This window comes from Anabas testudineus, chromosome 3 (assembly GCF_900324465.2).
Source record: "Anabas testudineus chromosome 3, fAnaTes1.2, whole genome shotgun sequence".
In the NCBI taxonomy this organism is placed as follows: domain Eukaryota; kingdom Metazoa; phylum Chordata; class Actinopteri; order Anabantiformes; family Anabantidae; genus Anabas; species Anabas testudineus.
Window position 1 is genome coordinate 9,940,967 of NC_046612.1, and position 11,458 is coordinate 9,952,424.

Consider the following 11,458-nt stretch of genomic DNA (forward strand, 5'->3'; position numbering starts at 1 on the left):
GGAATGTGCTCTGTGTACGGGGGAGTGGTCATTTGTAATGCTTGAATGGTCATCTTTGGGATGTAAACATGCAAAACACAGTCAGGTGCGACAGAGGGGGGGTTTAAATAGACGCAATAAGCGTTTGTATCAATAACAGCTTGTTATCCTACCAGGAAATATGAGGAAGTGGTCACCATTAAATCTGGGATTAAACATTAGTTGTCTTTTTATTTTTAGTATTTAATATTCATCATGTGTTGTAACATTACATTTAATTTTATGGATTGTGAAATGACTCCTGTCTTTTCAACATTTCCTAGTTAAAAGTTCTCTTATAAACTTTTATCATCATCTTAACCTGTATAATATAATGATTCATTTGGTCCACTGTCCACTGACAGTGCCTGTAAAAGGTTGAGCTTATTTTTAAATTTGATCCAAAGACAAGATCTTGGTAGCGAGGTTGAGGGTTTTTAAAATAAATTAAGAAATAGCACTGTGTGACTAAACTGTAACTCATACTTTTATTTAAAAAGTAGAAATGCTTAGTGTTCCTCTCAGATCAGCATTATTTTATATAGTATTTAATGTTGCAACCATATTTCACCTCTGTTTCCTTATCTCTAATGGTTCCACACTTAAAAGATGACCCTGAAATGATAAACCATCTGTTACAAAGCACCCTGAAACAGATTTCTGACTGGATGGGACAATTTTGTGGTGTATGACTTATAAATATGACTGCTACTGTAAGACAGTAAAAGTCAACTGTTTCTTCTCATTGCTTATTACTTTGAAGTAGATCAGAACTGAGGTGACATTTTCATCTTCACCTCTAATGTTTGTCCCCAGCGTCACACATTTTAATCCAGACTCTATGAATAAAACATTTGGACTAAACAAACATTACCATAACTCAGCTGAGTATCAATGAAAGATTTGTCACTTGCGTGTTTGCACCGTTTCCTTTTGCATTAGCTTCCAGTGCACATAGTGCTTGTTTGTTGTCCTTCTGTGCTGTGACTGAGGAAGGCTCCCACAGACAATAGGCTGCTTGCAGGCTGATGACTAAGGAAGGCATCCTGCAGCGGAGTCGTTATGGCAACAGTAGCTTGCCAAACAGACTGTGTTGAAAATGGACAAGTACAAACACACAATCAATGCCCACCATCCCTTCACCCCCATATGACACTTTATGCGTATGATATTTGCTGTTGTTTAATGTTTGAAATGTATAGTTTATTTGTTCAGGGGAGGAAAAACTTTGAGATCTGAGTCAATAACAACCACATCATTTGAATAAACCTGTATGATTCACTTTCTAAGTGAGTCGTTCCCTAATTGTTGCCAACAAGTGTAAGTGAAACAAAATATTAACAAACAGTACAACACAGTTCTCCACTTAATTTAAGTTTTACCACAATTATATATTCAAGCAGAGCTTTGTGTTAGCACCAACTTGAGCTCAACGGTTGCAGACTGTGAAATACAAATAGCAGGAGTGTGCTTTGGTGTAGAGCTGATGCGAGTTTAACGCACCATCGTGATTTCTTGCTGCTTAGTTTCTAGTGACACAAAATGGTGGAGTGGTGGGGGTGCACCTCTAATATAACTGTGTTGCACCTTTTTTTAAATAAATATGAAGCAGCTACAACAGAAAAAAGAAGATGCAGAACAGTAACAATACATAGAATGTTTAGAGTTCAATACATGTTAAAGAAGGAGGCCCTTGTAGAGCTCCAATATACCTGTACTTGTGCAAATACATCAGATGTACCTGTCTAAATGCACTGTACGTGCAAAACAAGATTGTCTGGCCCACAATATAATAGACAATTTGGTGAGAGATATCCATACAAACCATCTTAATTCCCTTGATATTTAAGTATGGCACATTTTTAAGTGTCCAAACTATTGTCCTGTTGGCAGATCAAGAACAGTCATCCATCTATAAAGTGCCTTTCTCTTGTCAGATATTTGTTTTGGTGTAACATAATGCTGATGATATGAATGAGGTGTAATAAATGCTTCCAGGAATGAGAGGTCACAGCATATCCAGTGCTGAGTTATAGTGTCTGGTAAGGCGAGAAGGGGTTTTTCTCCCTTTTTTCAGTCTACGATGGCAGAGAGCAGAACCATGACAGCCACACCACAGAAAATGAGCAGGATCTGCAGAAGGGAGTGCCTGAGAAAAGAGTTACAGATTCAGACTGATTTAAGAACATAAAGTGCCAATTTACACTCAATATGCATTTTCCATGCTCTACAGTAACTTGTAACTAGTAACTAATGCTGCCTTGGTGTGTCTCTGTCATAAGAGGAAGAGAGCTAGCTAGTCAACATGATGCAAACAATTTAATTTAATGAGAACATTTTAAAAAGAAGCAAATGCCACCAACATGTTAAATCTCAGGGCAGCGAGAGGAGCATGAGTTTTCAAGCATCTAACCTACCTTAAACTGGACTCCTCGAGCAGGTCAGGAACCACGTTCACCAAGGCTATGTAGAGGAAGCCTCCAGACGTGAATGGTAATATCCAGGTAGTGGCATTTTCTAAAAACAGCAAAAAAAACACTTTTGACTGTTCTGACAATTGTAAAATGGTCTCCAGCTAATACTGAGTCTGACTGTATGTTTGTGTATCCGTACTATTTTACCTGCTCCTTTTGGTGACTGCGTGCACATTGCGAAGGAAGCTCCCAGGACCCCGAACAACGCTGTCAACAGCTGCATGCGAGCGGCATTCCATCGGTCAAAGCCGGCCCTCAGCAGAATGGCAAAGTCTCCCACCTGCAGATGATGACATTTTTTCACAACAAAGGAACTACTAAATATTCAGCACATTTGAAGGCACTGTTGCAATATAAACGTTCCCATGTACTTTCAGCTATTTACTTTCAGCTCATTTAGAAATGACACTGTACAATTTAACCAAGACTTGTGTAATTTCACCTCATGGGGGATCTCATGAAGCAGAATGGCAAAGGTGGTGAGGAATCCAACCTGGAACAGAAAAAAAACAAAACTAAACTAAACTAAAAAAAGTCTTATTAGCAACAATTTTTCTTACTCATAAGAAAAAGAAGAAATGTGCCTGTAGTATCAAAAGGAAAACGTCTGAAAACTTCATTGTTACTGTAAAGATGATGATGATGTGTATCGGCATGTTTTCAGAGTAATGTTAAGATAATTTTAAAGATGAGGGAATGTCCAAATATAAGTAACTACTCAAACCATCTAGTTTAAGGTTATTATTAAAAACTAATATGAATCAGAGCTATAGAGTACATACAGTAGTGGGTACATGTATTTAAAAACAATGTAAACCTATGAAATAATTATCAAAACCATTTGTAAAGAAACAGGGAAATGTAAAAAAGAAAAATCATTAAGTTAAAAATAACCCCTCTACAAAATGTTATGTAACTGAATGAAACAATGTAGTTAATGCCAAATAAAGCTTCTTTTTAAGAAGAGACGTTAATCATTGAAGGAATATTTACTAATTTTCATTACTTTAGTTACCATTTACTAATAAATTTGAAGTACGTTAAATCAACCATTTAATATTAGGTACTGCTAATCCCAATTTATTCTTGTTTACTCAACACAGCAGATAATTTTCATTAACTAGTGTGAATAAAAAATAAATCACATAAATATGTGTGAGTGTAAACACAAAACACTGCTGCGATGTCATGTATGTGTATGTTTAGGCATCTAGTTAACTTCCTTTCTGGCACACCAGTATATAGTTCATGCTGCTAGCCTTATGTCTCTCCAGCTGGACTCTCCTTCCCACAGCTACAAATATAACGTAACCTACTGAAGTGATCCACTTCACTGCAGTTTAAAGAGCACCTTTTAAAACAAGTCAAACACAATACAACTAAAAGGTTTCAAACTGAAAAGCTTTGTCGTATCCTGTGATGAATGCTCAGTGAGTTGTCCTCTTTTAAGATAGTAGGAATGCTTTTACAACAGGTCTACTGCTCTGCCAACGAGCCTGTATACGCTGCCAAACACGTACTCACAAGCGAGGTGTTATATGTCCAGTTTCCCCTGATATATTTTTGTCCTTTGCTTTCATCAAGTCTTACTGTGCTCCTTGTTGGCCATTGTGCAGCTCTCCTTATGCACTAATATCTGACCTTTTAAAGTGCCAGTCACATTTGTATCCACACACGTTCATACACAATGGATATTTTGTTTTTAAGCATCATGATATTGTCTTCTTGTTAGTCTTTTTCTTTGGGGCAGAAACCGAGGTTCCCCTTCTCAACCGCCTATATTGTGTATGCGTGCATGTGCATGTAAACTACATCTGAATGAGAAAGAAACATTCCACGGATTTTTTTATATCTGTAGCTTTGCATTTATAGATTATCACAGCTTCTTACCTTTTTGCTAACAAGAAAACTTCCTGCTACTGCCAGCCCATGAGTGAAGTTGTCGATGCAGTTGGCCAGTAGGTTAAGGTATCCACTTGTCTGCGACACATGAAACATAAATGAAACACTGTCACTGACATTATGTTTAGTCTTAGTTAGTCAGACCTAAGAAAACTATGCATTTATTTATAATTTGCGCAACCTTGGTTAAATTTACTGAATTCTAGTTCAACATCCAGAAAGCAAGCTTGCACTGACTGTAACTACTGAGTAGGTCTTATGATGTTAGCTAAAGTTACTTTCAGCTTTGTTGTCTGACCCCAATAAAATTAGGCTGTAAACGATCCATTCCTCTGAGGAGCCCTGGAATCTCAGAAACCCAGAAAAAGAGGTTACTGGAGATGTACTATGAATGTACCTATACCAGGACATTTTATATAGTTATATTTTTAAATCAGATTGCATGTCTTTGTTGTGTTTCTATTTGCCAAATGCTTTCATTATCTTATTTAAATGTTAATAATTTTTCTTTTATTTTTAATTTTTCTTTAATGTGGAGACACTGATATGCAGAAAGAGGCATACACACACACACACACACACACACACACACACACACACACACACACACACACACACACACACACACACACACACACACACACACACACACACACACACACACACACACACACACACACACAGACACAGTCCAATGTCCAATCTGTGTTGTTCCAAACCGCACACCAATATTTCTGATGGCAGCTTTTGTATTTCTTCCTTTGCATTCACATTTACAGTTTTGGAGCCTGGTGCTAAATTTAAACATAGAAACTTATCTCTTTGCTTTCACATAGTCAGCTAGGTTGCTGTTCATGACAAACATGACTTGCTTGGAGGATGAAGAAGCAAAAACTTAATCTCTTACATAAGCATGCCTTATCAAGAATTTACCCCCAGTGGTTTTTTCCCCCCCAAAAAATCTGTCTTCTTTGTTAACAGGAAAATGTTTGGGCTGTCAGCATTACCTTGATTTTCTCTGATCTTTCTTGCAGACTCTGTTGCTTGGATGATTTCCATGACTCAGCATGGTGCCCATTTTTGAGTGGTAGTCCTGCCTTTCCACTGAAAACTGAATTAGAGTGTGTCTGCAGAGAAAAGGGGAAGGGGAGGGGGAGATCAGGAAAAAAAAAATCATGTTTTCCCACACAAGCCTCCCGTTTATGTTTATTAAATAAATAATCTTCATACTCCTATTGGTCATTGGTATCTACCATCAACAATATGCCTTAAACTGGTGAGACTGGTCTCCTCTGAGGAAACATTTTTCCCACCCTGCTTATTAAAACCAGTTTTACTCAAGTCGGTAAGTAAATGGCAGTCTTATATCTGCAGTGCATTTTAACTCCCTACCTATCCAGTAATAACCATTCATTTGTAGTTTGGTTTATTTATAAGACATAATGGATGACTTAAAAATTCCAGCTCTGTTCAATGTGTTTAAGTTTTTGAATACAAAAGAAGGGACAGATTCATCTCAGGCTGTGACTTCCGTTTTCCGAGAACAGCCAACTTCCCTGTTCCCTCATTCAGAAACCACATACGTTGCAATTTAAGCCGGTCAGTCAAATTAAGTGTGGGGGAAATCGCCTACTGTCTACCGTTTTCAGAATAGAAATGCTGGTCCCTTTTCCATGTCTGAAACAAGGAAGTAATGTGTGGGCAGTGATTTCAGTGCTATCAACTTTCGCCTCAGATAAAACAGATTGGAGCTAAATTGTCATTTCAGAACACATTCAGAATTTTGCTTAATGAGGAATTTAAAATGTAAACGAACTAAAGTACTACATGTGTTACATTAAACATACATATGAAGCACCCATCAAAACCACTGACAAAAATATATAAAGTTTAGTTTGTTATAGTCTGTGCTTATTCATGTGCTCTTAACCTAAATACAGTATTTTAAGAGAAAATACTTCCCTCATTGCCTCTCACACAATCTATCACACTGTCTCTGTCTATTGTTGCCTCTGTCTATAAGCTGAGTGTTCTCCTGTGGACACTAAAATGGCTAAAGCAGCTGCTTCATGTCCGCACTATAAATAGACACTAGTGGAGGAGCTCAGCCGTGGATTCCAATCTTCTTCCTCACTGGCATTACAAAGACAGGAGGGAGGACGAGACCATCTTTACAAACATACTGCAACCAGACAGTCACTGTCTACAAAGAAAGCAGTAAGTAAAATGTTTTGCTTCTCATGTTACACTCTTTTTGATATTATTTCTTAATCAAAAACATTTCCAACAACCATCTTGTTTTAATACTAATTAATGGACAAATTAAAGAATAAATACAATTAGCTTTATTTTTTAGGAAATTAATCTTAAAGGAATAGTTTAACATTTGGAAAAATATGCTTGAGAGTCTGTTGATGCATATCTTAGGTCTGTATTGTAAATATTTAGAGAGCCAGCAGCTGCTAATCTTAGAGACAAGAAATAGTGTCTCTTCGACACTAACAAATTCCTAATCAATTATCTGCATCTTGTTCGTTTATCCTTGCAATCACAATGATTCCCTGCTTAATCAACATTAATAATATAATTGTTTATATTTTTTTGATTCTCCAGTAATGCAGGAGATGAGGACAATGTGGTGTCACTGAAATCTGACTGTACTGGACTAGGTGCATCTTAAAAGTTTAGGCAGATGGAATTGCACGTGCTTGCTGACCTCCCGTAATGGCTGTACAGAGCATAAAGCAAAGGCACCCTTTTGCATCAAAGGATGAAATAAGTGACAATGTGGCTTTCTCTGCTCACTGCAGCATTGGTGTTGATGAACACTGCAGCATAAAGTTGTCTGGCAGCTGTCCAGTTGAACCAGTCATTCCTTCAACAGAAGCAGCTGCTTGGTTTATGCAAGCTGGGAATGAGCATCAGACAGCAGACAGCCACAACACTACAATTTGGGACTTGCAGTGCTCTAAACATACAAACATCAACACAAATTGTATTGAATTAGTTTTAGTGACACACCTTGCCCTGAGTGATGCACTTTACCAGTGAAAAGTCACGAAACATGGACAGAAATATTGTATGCAGACCATTTATGAAAGATCTCTAACAACCATAGCAATGAAAACCAAAGCACATGAAGGCTTGTTTAGACATGTCTTTGTGCAGCAATATTCTTATGGACAGCAGAAAGCACATTCTTCTAAAACTTACCATAAAAGGAAAATCTAGAAATATAGTATTTAAGATAAAAAAACTTACTGCAGAGTTCAAATTCAGCAGTGATTTGGAAGTGGGATCTGCATGGCTGTCTTGGTCTGGAAACATCTTCTCCAGGAGAAGGAAAGCCACAAGACCAGCAATCACCCACAAGCCCTGGGTCATGTAGTGCTTTTGTTTACCTGCTTGGGATAAGCAGAGACTGATTAAGCCAATTGAGTAAGTGACAACAGAGCTTTAATATTATACATACACTAAGAGAGTGTTTGAGGGAAAAAAAGAAGCCATGTTTCATTTTGACCTTTTTTACATTATGTAAACTGACATAACTTAGGTCTGTGTTGACTATGAGAAAGAAACAGTTGGGAAGGATAAGAAAATATATTAAATATTGCAAGAGCTGCCCTATTGAGAAGAAATTAAAATGGTAAAAAAACAAGGTTATGGCATTGGTGCACACCTGAAGAGACAGAAAGCGCCCACGCCTCAGGAAGGAGGTGAAGGAAGACATCACCAAGGAGACCACCAATAGCAAAACTCAAGAGCTGCTTCAGCTTCTGGCATCCAGCTAAGAAAACACAAAAAGTCGAGAAGCAAGGTAGCAATTACTTTATTTAGTCATTAATAAAGAACTGGAAATTATTCTGTGTAATATTTTATTCTGGCTTTGATATCACATCCACAAATAAGAACTAAACGAATTGCTCAACAGTTTGTTCCTCCTTTTCAAAATGGAACTTTTTATTCTGATTAATATCTCATTTAACAAAGAGGAATAATGCACACTGACGCACAAATGTGTCTCTGCCTCAGGCTACTAACACAGAGTAGACTGTGATTACTCATGTCCTCCCCAGAACGGTTTTATTCGGGAGGACTTCTCTTGGTAATGACTAACCTCTGCTCAGGACTACATGTGAAAACCGAAGGCCTTAAATATATGTGGAATGCAATGTTCCTGTGGGTGAGGCCCTTTGAGAGGACACAAGACTCAGGTTTACCTACAGTAATTTAAAGGTTTCTACACACACAAAGAGTTCTACAGTGTGGTGAAGGAACAAAGAGCCAACAACTCAAATTGCAAATAAATAAACTGGTTATAATACTGGGTATAATATGTAAGCATTACTGTATGCTACAACATCATGCTAAGGTAGCAGAGCGGCTCCAAGGATAGTGTAGTAACACTGCACTGGGGAGACCAGGATTTAAATCCCGGCTGTGGCCTAACTCCAATAGAGGTCTTGAGACAACACCCTTAATTTAGCATATTTTATATCTTATATAAATGTCTTGCAAAATTCTGCATGTTACACTTAAGCGGTCTATGTTGCACTATGTTGCATTTTCATTCATAACATGGGGGTGCCATAATATTGCTGGTTACCAAATAATTCTCAGGCATATTTAGGCTTCATATTGCCATCTCTCACCTTCTGTTTTGAGGGCTGCTCCAGCTTCAATGGGAATGACAAGCAGGGGGAAAATACCACTGAGACCTACAGCTACTGAGCCCACCAGTGACAGGAGCCAAACATGAACATGCTCGCTGGCTAAGAAGTCTGCTACTGCCTGGAGGCCTGGGAGGTCATCTGTCAGGCTGGGGCCTGGTCCGGCAGCTGTTGCTGTTGCATGAGCCATAACTGTTTGTGTCATCTTCTGGCTACTTGATGCCCCTCTGGAGGTCAGCATCAGCAGGGCAACTGGGATAAACAGAGCAGCTAAAGCCCAGCTGGGCTTAGTACAGCTTCCACCTTTCATCCGTCCCACGGTCCAAAAAGCACTTCCGACCAGTAATGCTGTAAGAGGAGTACAATTTCAAACAAACAGGCCTCTACTGCACATTTCAACAATGTATGAAAATTTAAATATGCATTAAATTAGGACTACAAATAATGATTATTTTTGAATTATTAACCAGGTCCATTATTTGTGCCCTGCAGTGGTGGAAGACGTATTTAGCTCACCTGGCCTTTACCTAAATCTAAATCTAAGTAAAAGTAATTAACAAAACATTAATATAAAGTAAAACTACGTGCTAACAAATGCCCATCTTTGGAAATATTATATAAATACCAGTGCACCAACGTGTAAGCAGCATTTTACAGTTGTAGCTCCTCTAAGGTTGTTTCAACTGGTTTACATAAAGTCACTTAGTTCAGCCCAGTGGTTCCCAATATAGGGGTCAAGCCCCTCCAAGGGGTCACATGACACAATATATAAGAGGTCAAGAGTTCATTCATGGAGGAAAAACAAAACACTTTTTTACAACTGAAAGTTAAATAAATGAAACTGTGTTTGGAGGAAAAATGATAAATCAATAATTACTCAGACATCTGAAATGTGACAAGCGTCCTAACTAGTTTCTGCTTATTTGTGAACCTTGAGAGACAGGGATTGGTTTAAGTTGTGAAGTTGAAACTGGCATGAAACGAAAAATGGGAAACATAATGTTAAAATACCCCAAAGTTGTATTTAAGTAAGTAATGAGTGAATGAAAGTGTTCTTTTATTTTTCCAGCAGCAGATTGAAGTGAAGGAGAGAAAACTCTAGAAAACCAAACTCCATCCAGAGTTTGCTTCATTTTGGCAGCAGCTTTGGGACATTTGATCATGTCAAGTGTAAAAGTAAGTGTTAAGCTCAGTGCACTGATTAATAAACCCAAAGTTTTGCCGACACATACTGTAACAAACTCAACGCATTAGTGCTGGAAAGCTTTTAAACATGCTGCTTCTTATTTCCCTGTGTGTAAGTTAGCAGGACAGAGTCAGCTAGCTATCGGTAACTTTAGCTTAAGTTACGTTACAATAGTCGCGTTATAAACTATAACAAAACGCCTCGGTACTAATCAGATAAACACTACAGCAAACTAACACTGCAGGCAAACGATGCTTTCTACAACGACATACTGAAATAACTACCGCTAGCTTACTCTTCTGTCTGTGAAGAAAAGTTAGCAGGCTAGCTAGCGTTAGCCGAGCAAACGTTCAGAGCCATGGAAAGTCGCAGCTAATCGGATTAACGTTAGTTAGCTCCCTGAGATAACGGTTTCAGCTAAACTAGCATCAGTCTGACTAAGTTAGTGTTGGAAAAACCTCGGCGAAGCGTCAAATCACAGCACGGATATGACATTAAGTGTTTAAATACCTTGTGGCTTCTGCAGTCTTTGCACCAGTGTGTCCCTGCCATCCAGGCCGGTTTGATGAATGCAGGCGTGCGCTGCAGAGTTTCTCCAGACTCCCAGCAGCCGAGGGGCAGGAGGCGGCTTGCTTTCCCAAACAGCCACGTATCACAATCCTGGAGGAAAAAAAAATATAAACAGGAGAGGAAAGTCAGGACGTGGATCCCGCCCCGAAGATTTCAGGAAGTAACTTTATTTTTTCCCCCCCTGAGGACTCGGAAACTCTTTGCAGGTCTGGAGGCAAACGCCAGTGGACAAATACGTGTCATCTGCAGCAGATAGTGTTATAGTTAAAAGTGGAGATTAACCCATCTGTGAACAAAACAACCATCATTTGCTACAACACTACATCAAGTTGCTTTATCTAAAAAACAGGGATTCAAACACCTTTCAGTGTTTTCCAATCAGGCCTGTCTCCACAAACACAATCACAGCATCAGACTCAGGCAACACCTGGATTTCATTTATCTGGATTTTTGAGTTCCTAAATAATTATACTGTATTGTTTTTTTTTTTATTTGCATCTATGGATTTGGTTTATAAACATGAAAATATCCTAAAAATGTAAATGCATGCATTAATAGAGTTTTTGTGCATTTCATCTGTAATATGCCAACATCCTATGTTTCTGAATTTATTTCATATGTGTATTTCACATGTTGTG

At 38.3% G+C, this 11,458-nt stretch overlaps 1 protein-coding gene across 1 annotated transcript; it reads right to left on the minus strand.

Moving 5' to 3' along the window:
- Positions 1–1,177: 1,177 nt before the first annotated feature.
- On the minus strand, positions 1,178–10,893 carry slc39a13 (solute carrier family 39 member 13). Its single transcript, XM_026378886.1, has 10 exons — positions 10,761–10,893; positions 9,047–9,412; positions 8,074–8,181; positions 7,656–7,795; positions 5,402–5,521; positions 4,383–4,472; positions 2,935–2,985; positions 2,640–2,772; positions 2,436–2,535; positions 1,178–2,167 (listed from the first exon to the last, which is right to left on the minus strand). Exons 2-10 carry the CDS (start codon positions 9,372–9,374, stop codon positions 2,092–2,094), a joined length of 1,146 nt encoding a protein of 381 aa, XP_026234671.1. The 5' UTR covers positions 9,375–9,412; positions 10,761–10,893; the 3' UTR covers positions 1,178–2,091.
- Positions 10,894–11,458: the final 565 nt, after the last annotated feature.